The sequence below is a fragment of the Eulemur rufifrons genome, chromosome 1 (assembly GCF_041146395.1).
Source record: "Eulemur rufifrons isolate Redbay chromosome 1, OSU_ERuf_1, whole genome shotgun sequence".
Classification (NCBI taxonomy): Eukaryota; Metazoa; Chordata; class Mammalia; order Primates; family Lemuridae; genus Eulemur; species Eulemur rufifrons.
In genome coordinates, this window is record NC_090983.1 from 21,858,575 (window position 1) to 21,877,062 (window position 18,488).

The 18,488-nt window shown below is 36.7% G+C and overlaps 1 protein-coding gene across 7 annotated transcripts in view; it reads left to right on the forward strand.

The window, feature by feature from the left end:
* Window positions 1-10,337: 10,337 nt before the first annotated feature.
* IKZF2 (IKAROS family zinc finger 2) overlaps window positions 10,338-18,488 on the forward strand; it is a 148,714-nt gene continuing 140,563 nt past the window's right edge. For 2 of the 7 annotated variants that reach the window (XM_069467510.1, XM_069467529.1), the window contains exons 1-4: window positions 11,195-11,394; window positions 12,551-12,654; window positions 14,142-14,190; window positions 15,018-15,122. In XM_069467510.1, coding sequence (XP_069323611.1) covers window positions 14,157-14,190; window positions 15,018-15,122 — 139 coding nt within the window. In that variant the 5' untranslated portion in view covers window positions 11,195-11,394; window positions 12,551-12,654; window positions 14,142-14,156. Of the gene's footprint in view, window positions 10,675-11,194; window positions 11,395-12,361; window positions 12,655-14,141; window positions 14,191-15,017; window positions 15,123-18,488 lie in introns of those variants that run through there. The other 5 variants (XM_069467521.1, XM_069467551.1, XM_069467534.1 and 2 more) reach the window with 5 other exon arrangements.

The following is an 18,488-nucleotide window of genomic DNA, read 5'->3' on the forward strand; positions in this document are numbered from 1 at the left end:
GGAGTGGGAAGCTAGTATAGGGGGTGAGACCAGCTTAGAATGTTTTCAGGCAATGAAAGATGTAACTAAACAGAAATATATTATACATGCAAATTGCTTAGATACAGCAAATAAGTTTTTTAACCATGGTTTTAGGCAGTGAGGCTGATTATGAAAAAATTCTGAAAAATCATGTACAGATTTTTCAATAAATGATTCATATTTTGAATTGATGCTGCAAGCTTACTACTTTAAGGATTCTTCTGGACAGTCTATTTGTAAATTGGAATGAACTTTTTTTTAGAAAGCAAATAAAAATCACTCATTTTAACATATATTTATTTGTCATAGTGATCGAAGAATATTCATAACTCAGGGAAATGGCTTTACCTACATTTCCATAAATTACATTGATAAGCTTTACGTCTCAGTTGCATTGCAGTACATATATTATTTGCAGACTTAAATACAAATGACCTCCTTGACTCAAAGGTCTCCTATGATGATGTTGTCATGGGGATTTCTATGTTTAGTGAGAGAGGATCATTTCTTTTTTTATAAAGGAATCTTCAATTCCAATACAGTTACATGTTATATTGGTCTTTGAAGGTGCATTTTAGTCTATGGCTGTGACTAGAGGCATAGAATATTTTGCTTTTAGCAAGGGTGGTAATTTTTGCTTCCTTTTTGGCATTGTCATCTGACTTAAGTACTCTAATTCTTTCATCATCAGCTCTCAGTGTACAATGCTTGGCAAAATCTAGTGACTTCGATGAATAAACCAGTCTTCATATGTTCCAGAGGCCTTAAGCTGTCTTGTTTTTTTACCCTGATTTTAAAGCAAGTAATGGAGTTGAGTTGGCAGAAATAGAGCTGAATCTGCCAAAGCTCAGAAAAAAGAACACTCAAAACATAAGTGCAAGAGAAAGTAAGTGGTACGAGGTTATTGGCTCAATTAGGAGCCATAGTATGGCAAGGATCTGCAAGAACTTGAACTCTGGTAAACATTTAACTCACCCTGTAGTACATTAACTGCTGCATCACTGGTCACAATGTGAAAATATAAATCATAATAGGCATATTTAACCTCTGAAGTATTGGTTGTCCATCTGACTCCAGATTGAAAGAATGAAAGTTGATATGAAGATTGAAATGGAAGATGGGAGCTCCAGCTGAGGTCAACTCTTCTCTTGTTCTCCCAATTCCAAGACTGCTTGGTAACTCTTCTCCCAGAATTCAATATCCTACTGCTCACTACCATCTCAAATCCCTTTTTACTATGGCCTGTGGAACTCTGCTTTCAAGCAAAACAAACACACACAAACAAGCAAACAAGCAAATCCAATCTACATCCTCCCACTTCTTTTAAAAAACATTTATTTCCTAAATGAAAGAGCTCTTCCTTGAGGCCACTACTTCACTCTAAGCTAGAGTGAATAGGTAATTTCACATAGAAGCCAGGACACTTAAAAAGTAAAAGGGGGCACTATTTATTAATTATCCTGTCAGGGCCACAAGTGTAAATCAGAACTGTTCTTGGCAAACCAGCTCCTATGGTCACCCTATCTACAGTCCTCTGAAGTGGAGGCTGTTCATTTTCCTATGATTCACTTTGTACAGGGTAAGTATATGGGGTCAGCATCCCCTACATCAAGATATTTTCAGAACGTTTACACTTCCACGTAAAACCCAGTTTCTCTGGTGCTCATTCTTTCCTGCTACCTCCTTACAACTGTTCCTCTTTGTTGTTATTTATCAGCCTCCCAGGGCCTCATTTTTAACACACTTCAGTACCTAGTTCAGTATCTCCCTCTATTCCCTAAGAACTATATATCCTGATTATCTTATAATTTCTCTGATAATCCATCTCCAAGTGGCCATGACTTCTCAACCTCCGTTCTGGATCCTGGCACCTCTCCCATCAGAATTTTCTTTTTACAATCTTCTATACTGACTTCTCAACCTCCGTTCTGGATCCTGGCACCTCTCCCATCAGAATTTTCTTTTTACAATCTTCTATACTTTCATATCTCTCACTCAGTGTTCCCTCTTTCACAAGTTCTTTAACCTTATTGAGACCCAATGTCTCTATATCCTTCTACTTCTTCCTATCTGCCAGTACCCTGTTATTATTCTTTATATAGCTTACTCAATGGTCCATTATGCCTATTTATTTCTTTTAATTGAGGTCAACTTTGTTGATTCAATGTCTTCCAGCTCTCCAACAGGCAAATTTTCTACACTGGATCAATCTTGTGATTGACTCTTCAAAATCATATCCAGGCTATGAGCTCAGCTATAGTTACCGCATTAAGCATACTGATGACTTATGGTAGTCATTAGCCTCAATTGGGTCCTCTACTCTGCTCACCAATTTTCCTGTATCTTTTTAGTTAGCCTCTTTCACATTCTTCATAGCAACTATTTCAAGCTTATTCACTCCTCTTAAACTTTTAATCCAGTGGTTTTTCCCTTTACCCTTTGTAAGTAACATCAATACTTTCTTCAAATCCTTTCTCAACTTCCCATCATGACAAACTATAATTACAAATTTACTTGCGTCTGTACCCATCCTTTCTTACTTATCTTCAGTATAAGGCGTAGGTCCTTTTTTATCTGAAGCAAATCATGTCAATTACACAATAAATCCTTTTCTTTCCTGTCCCCTCAGGGACCTCACTTTACCAATGTTCTTCTATCTTCAATCTCTTAATCGCACTTGATACTTTCTCATCAGCATTGAGACATGCTGAAGTCTTACTTAAAAGACAAAAATAAAAACAAACACAAAACTTCCTTTAATCCCACATCTTTCTTGAGCTACTAGCTTCTACTTTTCCTTTTATAGCTAAACTTTATGAAATTTTTGGCTATGTTCATAGCCTTCATTCCCTCACTTCTTCTTTCCTCAAAAACTCTGTTTTCTGCTGTCATCACTACAGGCAGCATTAGATGTTGTTGATCTCTCCTTTCTCAGTTCTCTGAGGGGCTCCATTTAGATAGTCTGTCTCAAAAATGCTGCTGTCTCTCATGAATCTCCTTAAGTAAGCTGGCTTGATTGAGGCTACATGATCCATAGAAGTTCTAAAGCAGGCAAAATTCCATACTATTCTCAAGGGTCAGTAGAAGTCTGGTCAGATGACAGGGGCATTGCTGAATGGCATGACCTTAGTGAGGTCCACTATCCAGGTACTGGCCATTAGCTTTAAAACTGAAGTTCATGGGTACTGGGTACACTACTATATTGTTATGAAAAAGGAAAACAATAAATTTCTAAACTCATAAGAAATAGGTGTAAAAAACTCAGAAACATCATTTGTAAAGAAAAATACACTTGTCAAGTATATTCTCTCTGCATGGGAATATCTCATGGAAAGCAAAAATATCAGAAAGTTGCTAAGGTTGGATTTAGAATTGATCAAGGGGTTTTATGTATATTCGACTGTCTAATGGAACCAGGTCAGCAGCCTGCAACATTCACTTCCACATCAGGAATGACCTCTGAAGGCAATATTTCCAAAGACTTAGGAGGTGGGGTACCCCTCTGGCATCCATATTAGATTGTGAAGTAAGATGATTCCTGCTTAAATATTCAACCAGTCTGATATCAAGCATTCATTCTCTAACATAAAAATTGAAAAATGTTAAACTATTTTTTAAGAATATATATGAACATACCAGATACTATGTTCATTTTATTAGTTAGCTAATTCCTTCCTTCCTTTTAGGAAGCTCTTCTAGGTTAGGATAGGTTATTCAAAATGCCCTAAAGCAAATTTTCCTCAGAGCCATTGATCAGCTTTCAAATAAATAGTGTGTTTGTTATCAAATAAAAGCACATTTCTTTTTGATTTTATTTTTTTAATTTTTTGAGACAGAGTCTCGCTTTGTTGCCCAGGCTAGAGTGAGTGCCGTGGCGTCACTCTAGCTCACAGCAACCTCAAACTCCTGGGCTTAAGTGATCCTACTGCCTCAGCCTCCCGAGTAGCTGGGACTACAGGCATGTGCCACCATGCCCGGCTAATTTTTTCTACATATATTTTTAGTTGGCCAGATAATTTCTTTCTATTCTTAGTAGAGACCGGTGTCTCGCTTTTGCTCAGGCTGGTCTCGAACTCCTGACCTCGAGCGATCTACCTGCCTCAGCCTCCCAGAGTGCTAGGATTACAGGCGTGAGCCACCGTGCCTGGCCTCTTTTTGATTTTAGAAAAAAGAAATCTTTTTATGAGAAAGCAAATATAGCAACTTCCACACCTATGCAAACAGGGATAGAAAAGCCTAAGTAAAATAATATAGTTATGTTTCTCTACTTCAGTAGTCACTGTAATTGTAAATTAAAAGTGAGAAAAAATCCTAATCTCATAGGTTTCAATTAATAGATACTAGCATAATGTTCAAATTGGCTTTTAGTATAAATTGAGAGCTGTTCTCCACTGGAAAAAAAGTCTGTTTTCTGAGAAATCCAAAATATCATTTAAGAATGCCACAATCATTTAAAATCACAATGTTCACCACACAAAGTCATTCATTCATTCTTTGCACACGTAAATGAAGTAAGTCTACAAAAGGTGGAAGCATGATCCATACATTTCTGGGAGTAATACATTAGAAATGATCCCCTTTGAAATAAAATGTGCAGATATGCTTGGTGACCCAGACTTTAAAGTTATGTTCTTGTCTGTATCTGTTTGTCACCATTAGTTGTTACTCAGTTCTTTACAGGGTCATTATCTTTTAATTCACTCTCAGTGATTCTCCTATGTCATTCATTTATTCAGAAGAGCTCAAGGTAGGTCTTAACGAATATCTGATATTAAGGTATTAAATGTCAAATAGATCATGTTTTATACTTAGATAGGCATTAGGTTTGGTAGAGAGTTCTATGTTGATATGACATTTGATTAAACTTCTAAGAACATACTGGACATTCAGTTTTCTTTCAAGAGATTCAATATTAGATAGTTTGGTACCCAAAGGGCTGGATTTAACTATAACAAGAGGTCTATATGATTAATGAAGACATTTGGCTATTTAGGAGAGAGTGTAGCATGAATGGTTAAGAATACAGGCTTTATAGAACTTAAAGCAAGTGTTTGACACTGTCTAGCTCTGACATTATGGGACCCAGGACAAGTTAATAATATTTCCAAGTTCCAATTTCTTCATGTGAAAAATGGGGATGATATTACTTCCCCTGTTAACATGGCAGTGGGTATTAAATGGGATAATGCATGTAACATGCTTACTATAGTGCCTGGCACAAAATAGATGCATATAATAATGGTGATATATATGGCTTTCCTAGTCCCACTGATACTCCAACTTCACTGAAATCAGCTATATCAGTCTAAAATGCTGTAGATTCTGCATATGGATTTATTTCTCAATAATGGTATACTTCAAAAATGCAGCCTTCCAATATAGCAGTTTCTGGAATATAGCTTATAGGACTTTTAGTGATATTCTTAGTCTACTGAGTGGGAATTTCCCAGGTGTCTAGTACCTGACTGTGACATCAGGTTTTTAGTACCTTTTTGAAGCCTGGGCACAGCTGCTGGGGAGAGATTCTGGTGGTGTTATTCTCGTCTTCATCTATCATGTCTTGAGACAGTTTAGACACTAACTTCTATATTAGGCTAACCTTTCTCTAAACCACAAGTCATGAGAATTGGGGGAAGTGACATTTGACTTTACTACCTGTAAATGACCTTTCTTTGATTCAATTATTTTTCCATAGCGCATACCCTCTTTCAGAGTTATCAAACAGAAAATGGCTCCCCAGTTCTATTCCCATATGATTCTCACTTCCATAGATTGCCACCATCTGGCTATGAAAAGGGGGAAGGTAAAAATCCCTGGATTCTTTCCTTTACTTTCTATTGGTAATACGTTTCTCTATTTTCTTCAGCATATATAGGATTGTTTAAGCAAGTGATTAAGCTTTGTTGTACTGTCCAGAATTTTGGTTTATAAAGAGCTGAAGCTTCTCACAAACACTGGGCGTGTACTTCCACAAGCTTTTCACAGGACTAAAAAGACATGATCATACTGCTATTGGCACTGGGTTAACCACCAAATGTTTCCCTTGAGATGTAGCCTGTTACCACTCTGCTTTAGAGGATGGATCTCTCTTGCAGAATCTAACCTTTGGTATTACAGATCTTTAGGCTACTTTCTTCTATTTTCACCTCCCAATTCCAGAGTCAAATGACCATTTTTGGTTTTCTTTCTTGTCTGCAAAAAAATAAGTTTCTTTTTAATTTCTTACATTTAACTACTGAAAAATATTCTACATTATAGAAGGTGTTTTTTTATCATGTATCCAAATTAATACTCACTAGACAATGTCCTCTCCTTTGAGACAATGGAGAAGAGACAATGTTCTCTTCTATTGGCAAGCTATGTCTTCACAGAGTTGAACCATCTCTTTTTCATTTCTTACATTAACACTTTATTGAGGATTCTACTAACCTCACTGCACTTTTTGTGCTCTAAAATTTTAGCGTTTCTTAGAAGAATGTTCTTTCCAGTGCTTTTTAGAGTTGGGTTTTGAGCATCACCACTTGACCCAGCTCAAAGTTCCTTCATTTTTGCATTAATGGAACTCATTTCCTCAAATACTGAACACATCTGCATTTTATAAGCAACTATGATGGATTTTAATGACATCTTTAAAAATGTGTGCTTTAATTTTTATTCAGAAACCTCTCTAGTCCCTCATCCCATTGGTCTAAGTTTAACTCCCATAATTTATAATTCTCATTTGGGATAGAGATACCTTATCATCTGCTCTACATTAAAACATGCTCTCAAGAAGAAATCTGATATTATTCTTTCAAAGTGTGAATTTAAGTCATACTGTTACCTTTTCTAGGGACATGGGTATTTGCACAAGAGCCTTATCTCTAATTGCAAAGTGACACTCTTAAGAATTGCTAAAAGAAACTATTGTTGAAGTTGGATGGAATGAGAAGACCCTTACCATGTAGGATTTACATGCCAGCTGAACAGACCCAGACTATTAGTGTACTCAGGGAGGCACAGTTGGTAGTATTAACATATCTTACTTATAAACTGGATTTTGTATCTTACAATGTTTTCTTTGAAACTATGGTTCAATTTCTGACTTCTTTGCTTCTCCATAGTGCCAATCTAGGTCAAGAGGAGTAAGTGAGACCATTGTTCCATATCCCGCTTAAAAAGAGAACACTACTTCAAAGACAAGAACACCACCACCTGACAAAAATAAAACAAGTTATCAGTTTTAAAACATTGTGCCTATGTGTTCTTGCTAATCTTCACTTTTTCAGAGATTCAAGTTATTTTAGGACACCTATTCTGGGTGATTATGCTCTATGTCTAGCATAATAAAGCCATCTAAATAAAAAAATACACATATATATAATTAGTTTCCAATTTTTTTTAATTATTTGATAGTAGGAAAGAATTCCAATTTTCCAAATTTTCTCACCCTCTGCTAACAAAAAACCCCCCAAATTTAAAAATATGGAGTTAATTTCTTAAGCAAACAAAAATGAGATTTTTATCCCAGTTCCTTTAAAGTATACTTAAGGCTTCTAAATATAGAATAGATAAAACAAACCATCCAAAGAAAACAAAACCAGTACTCCATAATGTACCTTTTAGTAACACTGCTTTGTAAAAGTTTTCTTCTGGTAATTGCACTTAGTGTTTATAAAATTAAACTTGTTGAATTCTTTGATAGTCACCCTGGTTCATGAATTGTCAGGTAGCAACATGAAATAATTTGTTCATGAAACAGAGAGGTCACATAAGTGCATTTTATTCAAAACTGCATTTTATATATAGTTTTAACTACTTTTACTATTTATATTTCTAAAATTTGTTTTATAATATCTCTCAAGAAGTTCTCATCCTTCATTTGGACCACAGACCAGAGCTGACTGGTTACAGATATTTGTTATATAACTTATGAGCCAGGATCTGATAAAATTCTTTATGGAATCAGAATGTATCTTTGAAATCCAATCCTTTTTGTTCCTTGAAAATAGAGCTTTATACAGAAAAGGTAGGTGAGTATGTAATTTCCTCTGTATTCATTCAGTAAATGTTTATTGAGGACCAACTTGTACCAAACATTGCACTGTGCTAGTTCTGAAAACAATGATTAACAGCACAGACATAATCCCTGCCCTTTAAAAGATCATATTCTAGTGGGAAAGATTTTGTTTTAAAACTCAACACATAAAATATTGAAAATTGTGTTATGAAGGAAATATGCAAGGTGCTAACACAGGAGTTGGTGCTGGTAAGGAGCAGTTGTGAAAGCATGGGACAGAAAGGATGAGAAAGAACCAGCTATGTGAAAAATGGTAGGGGTAGAGTATGTTTTCTCCCCACCTTACCACCTCCTCCCCAAAGTGAAAATTTAACTCTCCAACTGGATACATTGGCCAAAGAATATGAATTCCACTTCCCTGGTGGTATATTTTCATGCACAGTATAGTAATATATGTGCTTTTAAAAATGTGTACAGTGTAGTTATGGCAAAGGACAGAAATAAATGCATCCTCTAACAACTATCAAAATACTGTCCACAGAAATTTGAACAAAGTGAATTAATATAGTTAATACAAGAGTTCTTTCCCATCAGTGGATTCCATTGTGAGTCTTAGTGCCAGGACTATAGATACCACAGGCATGAAATAGAACATACAATCTTAGTATAAATGCATAATCCTGACTACTCTGGGTGCGTTGGATACACCATGATCTGCAAATAAGAGAGGGACATGAGATGTTAAAAAGGAAGAAAACGTTTGTCAAGATGGTCTAATTCTCACAGGTGTTCATGAGATCTTTGCCATTTTAAAATCTGGGATTCAATGTCCCCTGACCGTATCTCCCATTCATGGGGAGACAGGGCGATAGAATGTAAACTGTCTGAAGGCTTAGCCACTAGAGGGAGAAAGTGTGCCTCTGGTGACTAGGGAGCCAATGAAAGTTAACTCATGTAAAGGATAGGCTTCAGGGAGCTAAATTAAGCTCTAATCAGCCAGGGGCAAGGACTATATCAACTGTGGTAGCTTTGGGGAACTTGAGGATGTATCTTTAAGAATTCACAATGGATTCTCTTCTAAAGAACTGGATTGTTTGAACTATGAAGAGATTTCATCTTAATTTTGAATGTTTTAACTCATCTTTTCTAAAGTCCCCCATAACTTTACATATATTTAAACACTTAGGCTTAGTTGCTAGGAAAAATTTATGACAATTTAGAGAATTTATGCTACCCTTTATCTATTGGACATTTAGATATTATGAACAGCACCCCGATTTCCTGAGGTAATTTAAGGTTAAAATCTTTGCTGTCCAGTGGAATGATTAGAATGATTTATGGGTTCTCTGTTCATTCTTTCCCAAATAAGACTTGAGGAAAACTAATTTTATTTAGATAATTGGCTGATAAGTTAAAAAAATGCTTTTCCAATATATAACTCATGGGATTGCAATTTCTTAAAATGATCAGAAAGTTGTTGCAAGCCTGAGCCCAAATGGTTTCTCTCCAATGAAAATTGGTTAATCTTGTTTGCTGTCTGACACCAACTATCAATTTCAACAATTAAAAAAAGAGCCTATTGTTATAATTGTTTAATAACACAATGTATGGAACAAACTTTTAAAAAATAATTCATTTCAAAATCTAGTACTATATAAGCTATATGGGTTTCATTATTTAGTGTGTATTAATGTGAATAAATTCCTTACCCACACCAAAATCTAAAGACATTATCCAAAATTTTCCTGACATAGAGTGGTGCTTAAAATACAGCTGATGATTTAATTTTCAATATATCATTTCTCTTTCCTCAGCAGAAAAAAATCTCAGCAACTATTTCTGGGATTCTTGAAAAGAGTAGGAGGAGTACGGTGCCTGCTCCTACTCTTTCAGCATTGATTTTCTTCACAATCTGTGATATGGTTTCTCAGAAATGCTGTTTGGCAGTCCTGATAATTTCATGTGTTTTCAAACTTAAGCCACCCAGACTACACAGTTCACTATTTTCAGCTCCTTTCATTTTCCTTTTCCCTTTAATTATAGAAGTCTCTATTCCCTCTTTTTTGCAAATGTGGTCAAGAAAGATACTAAATGCTACTATTTGTAGAAAGAATATACATTTGTTTTTCTCGTGACGATTCATATATGTTCTAACTCCAATCAAGAAGCTGTGATCGATGGTATTGATAGGCAGCACTTCAAGGGTAACAACTTTTTGGATCCTCATCCATTCCTTTGACTTTGAGGGATGCGGCACATACCCGGGGGAGAAAAAGCAAGTAAACACTGATTTTAAACTTGCCCTGTAAAGCACTTTCAAAATAGTAATAGTTGAGCTTCATCTCAGACCTGAATTTCTTTCTCAGTCTATTCCCCAGGACCCCTCTAGCCGGCTTGGCGTCCTGGTCATGCGTGTTGTTTTCGGAAATTGTACGGCATAGTTTATTGCGAAGCCTGAGTGGGTGGGTGGGTCCACGAGCACACCCAGACTCAGGCCAGGACGCCTATCCCGGAGCTCCGCGCAGGGCGGCCGGATCGCCGTCCAGCTCCCTTCGCCAGCCTCATCACAAATCCCAGTTTGAAAGAAAACTTCACGCGGCCGAAATGAATCTCCCCTCACCGTTCCAATCCTCCCTTCCCAGCCAGCAGAAAACGTGAGATTTGTTATGACACGGGGAAAGGAGGGGAGCAGGAGGGTCTCAGTGGCATGCTCGGAAGCGGGTTACCTGGCCCCCTTTGGGGGCGGGGTCCGCCGTCCGGGGCCGACAGGCCGGGCGCGCGGGTGGGCGCGAGGGAGTGCGCGCGTCTCGGCGCCGCCGGGCCGGCACTTGTCCTGTAATCGATTGCCGAGCGCGCCGAGCGGCTGAGCGCGCAGACACGCGCACACGAGCCCTCCAACCCGCGCGCGCGCGCGCGCGCATACACACGCAAACACATACTCTCACACACACACACACACACACACACGCACACGCACACAGGCGCTCAGGCCCCGCACACCCGCCCGCCCGCGGGCGCGCACGCACATCCGCCCGCCCGCGCCCGGGGCCCCACAGCCCGCAGCTGCCGCCAGCCCGCCCTCCGCCCGCGGGCGTCTGCGCGAGCCCGGCCGGCGGGGGAGATGTGCTCGGGCTCCGCCGGATCGGTTTCTCGGGGTTTGACCAGCTGTCCCGGGCTAACCCTGCTCCTCGCTGAAGATGGAGGAAGTAAAAACAGGATTACCCTTAGCTACAGATCCACTGCCTTAGTTTCCACCACCAACTGCAGTGCACAAACACACGTTAGGCACAGGAAAGAAAGAAAGAGAGAGGACACATTAACAGTAAACACAAACAAAAGGGTGATGGGATTATTTTACTGCATGCACTGCTGAGGTAAATCTCCGCTTGGCTTTTGCGTGGTGAAGAACAGCTCTTGTTTTATTTGTCTTCTGATTCATAGATTATATATAAATATGTGTATGATTTGCAAAGGGGGGAGTGTTTTCAAAGTTAAGTGTAATTATATAGCATCTCGTTTTGCACTGTGATGTGATCAAATGACTTGTTGCTGTTAACCAGTGATGATAATATAGGTATTTTTCTCTGAGAGAGATGGATTGTGGTTATGATTAGGGTAATGATTTCTGTAAAGGACGCTCAGGGAATCCGGTTGAAGATGATGTCCTCTGCCTTAATTTATCGTCCCCTCCGTGTATTCTGTTTCTGGGATGTTAATCGATTAATCAGTTCTCATCTCTATAGCTGTCATGCATTTCGACTTGTTTTGCTTTGTTTTAACTTGAATTCCAAGAAGAAAGACTGGGTAGCGTGGAATAAATTCCAGCTGTCCAGATAGAAGGCAATATCCAGATCCTGTTGGAATTAAAAAGAAAAAAAAAAAAACTGGTATGACACATATAAAAAGGCAGCAGCTAAATCACTTTGACAGGTTCTAGTATGGGCGAAAGAGATGGAATTAAGATTTAATTTTTTTTTTCTTTTTTGCCAAGGGCCAAAAAACAGTCCTGTGAAGTTGGCCTAGGTTCCTTGCTGGGTTCTGCCTGACTGTCCCTCCCCTCTTACCCGCCCCCCTCCCCTTTTCTTTCAGTTTTCTTGTCTTAGCTTTTGGTCGATTCTTAAGGAACCGGTGGATCAAGTTTTTTCTCTTGTTAATCGCATTGCTGTAGCACTGACTGACCTCTCTCTCTCTCTCTCTCTCTTTTTTTTTCCTCTTTCCTGAAAGTACGTGGTGCCATTCCTGAGTGACTTTTCCTACTAGACCATCCCAAAGGGACGAGGGGGAGGGGTGGAAGGAGAAGGAGGAGGAGGAGGAGGAGAAGGGGGGTGTTCCTTCTCTCTCATTTCTTGGTTTTGTTTATCAGCCGATCTGTTTGCTGGATTTGGGTTTGGAATGACCCACCTGTAAAGTGCTTTTCCTTCCTCCTCGCCTTGAACTCTGCAGGGGGCTTGGCTTGGAGGGGCAAGGGAGGGAAAGAGAGAAGGGGGAACACAAAAAAACTTCTTTCTTTCTCCCTCCGTTTATCTTCAGCCCGACATTGTCACCTCCTCTTTGAGGGGTTAGAAGAAGCTGAGATCTCCCGACAGAGCTGGAAATGGTGATGAATCTTTTTTAATCAAAGGACAATTTCTTTTGTATGTACATTTCGTTTCTCTTTCTCCTTTTTCTTTCTTTCTTTCCTTCCCTGAGGGTTAATAACCATTTCATTGATGGGGCAGACTTCTTTCGCTTCTCCCTGACGTTTCTTTCTAATATGTGTGTGTTAAATGTGTACATTTTTAAAGAGATAAACTCATTTGTAAAATATCCGAAGAAACTGCTCCCCTTTTAAACTTTACGGAACCCTTTCTTTAAAGCCTTATGTAATCATAATTTGAAAGAATTTGATAACAGTACAGCAGGTTGAAATTTAAGTGCTGTGTAGTGACTGAGTTGGGAATTTGATCTGATTATTCCATAAAGAAAAGAGAGAAAGAAAAGTTTTTTTTGGGGGGGGGGGTAGGGAGGGTGGTGGTGAAGAAAGGGAGGGGAGGGAGAAGGGAAGTGGTTTTGGAGACAAGAAGTGAAGCTGCCTGTTTTCCAGTAAGTAATGGAGAAATTCCAGGAGCCAGGGCTAAATATACTTGGCGATCAATACAGAAATGGCTCATTGTGAATAATTTAGCTGCTGGTGCAGTGAGAGTTTTGAAACTAAAGGCAAAAAGGACCAAGGCCAGAGAAGAAAAAAAAAGTAAAAATGTCCTCAGGACTTGTCAATTCTTAAACTTTTTCTTTCAAAAAGAATACAGTTAGATTATCGATCTTTTCATTATGTGAATCAAAGCTAGGGGGTGTCATCTCATACAATTTACTTTTGTTTCTGAGAATTAAGTTCTGTTTTGTGTCATTGGTGCATGAAATTAATTCCCCAAACTTAAAAAAAAAAGTTATTCCCTCCTGCACAGCCAAACTTTATGAAATTTTCAAAATCAGAATATATTAAATAGGCTTGGCATTTGTATGCAACCATGGTCTGGCAGGAAATTAAGGTTACATTGAACAGGTGCTTACACAGAGCTTGGGGTAGGCTAAAATGTCAATACAAGTCGGGGAGTTGGCCAACTGCTGCAGAAATCTTCAAGACACAGGCACTAAGTTTTTTGTTTTGTTTTGTTTTCTTATGTTTGTTTGTCCTCCCCCTCCCTATTAGAACATGATGAACCAACTTGCAACAATTGTGAATAGAGCTATCTGTATACTGGGGAAGTCCTCAAACTGCAGTGTGATTGTGGGAAGTAGTGAATGGTAAAATACTTAAATCCCAGTTAAAGCTGGCACATTTGATTTGTACCCCCCCCTTTTTTTAAGTAAATTTTGATTAAGAAAGTCATTACTTTCTTGCTATAGCCCATCTCACAGCACACTCATCTTTCGTATCCTATCTCCAGCAGGAATCAGATCATTTGCAGAAAGAGTTCAGTGACTTGCAAATGAGCACATACAGTACACTGTAGTATGTTTCTTAGGCACAGGTTGCAGCAGCAACATGGACTAACGGCTTGGAGCTTCAAATAAGTTAAGAATTTAATGGCAGATACTGAAAGGAATCATTGTGTTAAGGGCATAATCTTTTGTTTTGCAGCACTGCACTTTGACTATGGAAACAGAGGCTATTGATGGCTATATAACATGTAAGTATTCATTTTCATTAATTTGTTATTGGTAATAAAGTTACCTTTGTATTACCTGTGTTTTAATTCCTGAATTATAAGAGTTTATTAAGAATTCTGTACTCTTTATCATTTACAATTTCACCTTTAGATGAGTTTGAGAAAATATCAGCACAGAAGTGAAATAAGAAGGAAGTATAGAAATATACTTATTACTAAGTGAAGGACAATATTTAAATCAATAATAGCTTAGCAGATCAACACTTTCCTATCTGATTTTTATTCATTTACTTTACTGTAAGTTTAGAATAGGTCAGGTTACATATATGTCTACTAATATGGTGTTTATTAAATATTTACTACTCTGTAACTTATTTTTTCAGACATAATGTGAAAGAGAATTAGCTTCCTTAAGTAGACTTTTTTTAGCCAACTCTCTTTTCAAACATGTCTCTTATAGCTAACTCCTGATAGCAAGCATTTTGGAAAATGCTCATTATAAATCTTGTATGCTTGATAATTAAATTAGATGTTAAAAGAAAACTTATTTTTTCAACTAAAAGATACTTTAAAAATTAGTTACTTCATTTCCCCTTATTTTACACATATTAGGATAATAAAGTTTTGTTAATTTTTTTTATTGTGGGCTAATGTGGCTTTTCATCATTTCATTCCTTTACTATACATTTCTAAATGATGTTTCTTTATAGTTTCCTTTAAGGGAAAACTTTATTATCCTACAATTTCAAGGCTATGCATTTATACCACTGTGTGTACGAAGCAAAGTTAGTAACTAGATTTTATATGACAATGAATAGAGACCAAAAGATTTTATTTTGTGAAAACAGGTGACAATGAGCTTTCACCTGAAAGGGAGCACTCCAATATGGCAATTGACCTCACTTCAAGCACACCCAATGGACAGAATGCCTCACCAAGTCACATGACAAGCAGTAAGTCTTCATTTTATGATTTTTTTTTTTTCTATTTCTCTAGCGACAGACTTGAATTTGTTAGGTCTGTGGGGTCCTCTCACATTGTGGTATAGCTACTGTTATAGATTTTGCTAAAGAAAGAACAACACAGATTTATTCCTGTTCATTCTAGTATCATAAAACATGAGCCTGCTTACTAGTCTGAACTATCCCAAGGTGGCATTTGGGAACTGGTGCTTACCTGTGTCAGGTAAGAAAGGTTAGAATTTGCTGGTTACTGTTTTGACTTGCCGGGTTTGTGACTGGATTTTTTGTTGTTGTTGGATAAAAAATATGGAAATGTCACTTTAGAAGGACTCTTCATGGTAAAAAATTGAAATAATTTTATATTGCCTTGGTACAAAGTTAAACCATGAGTGGTAGAATTGCAGTGTTATTTGTTTTGTTTTGTTTATTTTTAAACCTGAAAGTTTCTCCACCAAAGCATCAGAAGTGAAGTGTAATTGATAATTTACGGAACTCATTTACATCCATTTCTCTAACAAAGTTAAAAGTACTTTGTTTTAGAATGTCCAGAGAACTGAGAAAATTTGGAAGGATGTTTTGAACTTGCAGGAATAGACAGTTTTTGCTACTATTTTTGATAAATGATCATTCATTGATATAGTATACATTGTTTTTGTGTAATAAAAAAGCAGCTTACGTGCTGTCAGTGACAGAAGACAAAATAGTTTTATTTATTAAGAATATGTCTGGTTTTCTCTTAATTGTAATGTTTTATCAGTTTAGTTATCAAGTCCAAGTGCTTTAGTACTCCTACTCAAAAATAATTTGAAATCTTATTTCCCTTATACTTTTGATGTGTAGTATATTCTGGTATGGTGGAAAGGACACCTGATTTATATGTAACTACAATTTAATTTACAAGTATTCTGTCTGGGTGATATGTGAAGGAAAGACATTTTCTTTCCTTTTTCCCCCCAAAGATTTAATAACTAAAGAAACTGAATCATCTTAATTATGAGCAGATTTGTAAGTTAATTCTTATTATTCAGAGAGAACTTTTTTTTCCACTTCTCTCTTAACATCTGTCAAAACTTAAGGTTATTATAAATCTACAAGCTTTGTAATTAGTAAAGACTACTGAATTATAAACAAAAATATATAGAATGCCATTGAATATATTTTGCAAGTCATTAACTTTGTGATTTTAGCTGTTGACTTGAAATTATGACTGAACTATTAGAACTTATTTATTTAAATAATTTCTTTTTATTAATGGGGAGAACTTCCTAAGAAAATTTCATTCTAGAAGCATTTCTTGAAATCCCTTTATCATGTGTAAAGGAAAAATTATTAATACAATTTAGTTGAATACGAGATTATAGTGCTAATCTTTTATAATGGATATTTTGCATTAATTTAATTTTTATTGGTGATTTGATAAAAATTATACTATTACTGCAGTGTGGGCAATAGAATTTTTATATTTCAATATTTAATGTTACTCGTTCTTTGGTAGAATATGTTTTTATTTCTCAGATAACTTTCACATAATTTCTCAAAGAAATTAAAGATAGATTATACACAGTTTCTGTTAATTAAATATTTAGCTGTTAGCTTTAGAAACACTGAATATATGGGGTAGAGAGTATGAGTCGGAGACTTGACTGTCATCCTTTAGCCACCACCAGAATATTCGCAGGCAAATGCTTGTTTATTGGTTAATTGGCTCCTTTATTTGTGAATTTGATTCTGATTTTGTAAGTACTTGCTTCAAAAAAGCAGTTCACTCATATTTTTAAATAGACCGTGCAGAGTATAGGCATGATCAGTTTGAACAAATAAGAACTGTGCTATTGACATTTGAGCTTTTCTCACCCAACAATAGTAAACTTATGTTTGGTAAAGAGATTTTTTTTTTTTTCATTTACTAGCCTATAGAAATTCCATGTTAGTACAGTTTTTGGCTAAGCTGCACATGTTTTCAGGTTCTTTTCCAAAGAGTTGCAGGTTAAATATTTTGGCTCTCACTTCAGAGCTGTCTGTTGCATCCTTTATGTAGCCTCTATTTACGGTATCTAGGTTACCCACTTAGGTGTTAGATGGAGAAGATACCCATTTTTCCTCTCTGTTAGATCTAGGAGAATATCAGCATTTTAGATTGCCAAAGCAAATAGTGATAGGGAGGGACTCTTGTCTATTAATTAGAACAAGAGACCTAGAATAGGTCTAGGTCCCTCAGATGTTTTTCTGTAACTTGGAATAATTTTTATGTGTGTGTGGCCTGTTCAAATCACTGTGTCTGAGATCACTGGTTTTCCTAAATCCCTTTACATGCATTGTTGACTTTGTTAAATTAAAATAACTTATTTATTTTTTGCATTTTTTTATATTTTCAAATATACTTCCTGGAGGGCTGCTGCTTCCAAAAACAGAATTGAAATTTTGATTGAAAGTGTTAAAGCTAAAAGTAAATGTGAAAACCTTCATGATAGAATAAGATAGTTTCTAGCAGCAGGAAGGAGAGGATGGGAATATATGTGTAAGGGGAAAAAAGTTTTTTTTAAACAGTTTAGAAAAAAATAAAAGAAGTAAAACCTTTGATTTTTTTAAAATAGCTGACGTTCTGACCATAAACAGTGTCAATAAGGTGTGATAGCCCACTTATTTTGGCTTTAGGAAAGTGGTCAGTACTACTGTAAGGTCCTAGTCATTTGTTTAGGTTATTTGGTGACTATTCTAAGATGAAGGGTATCTGTACAACTTGATGCCAGCTATTGTATAAAAAATAATGACGGCAGCTATCATTATTTGACAGTGCTAGAATAGAGTACTGGCGGCTTGGGAGAGAACTAAAAATGTTATAATGCCTGACAGATTTTGGTTTTAAAATTCAACATGTGAGATAATCTTAAAAAGAAGTAAGAGGTATTAGTGATCCCAACATTTTATAATGACTACTTCCTATGTTTTAGAATGAATTTTCTTAGAGAACTTTAAACTTTTTCTTCTGGAATAAGGATCTCTTTGATAAGAAGATGGGCATTGTTGCCTGAGATCATTAGTGTACATATTGAGTCTGCTGACAATCTTCTGTGTCAGGGATGACAGTACATGACTTGATGGCTACTGGAAATACACCGTGTTAAGTGATTTTAAAAATAGAATCTGGAAGTTAAGAATCTGAGAGAGACAACTCAGACAGAACAATATAAAAATAATTCATATTGTATTTCGGCCCATCAGATGAATCTTTATGATTCCTTCTGTTTCTGGGTTAGTTTATTTCCCAATTCTTACATAGTTCCTTCAGTATCAGTTTTAAACTGTTCTACACCTGCAGCTGACTATTTTGGAAATTTTCTGAGGTTCAAAAATTTG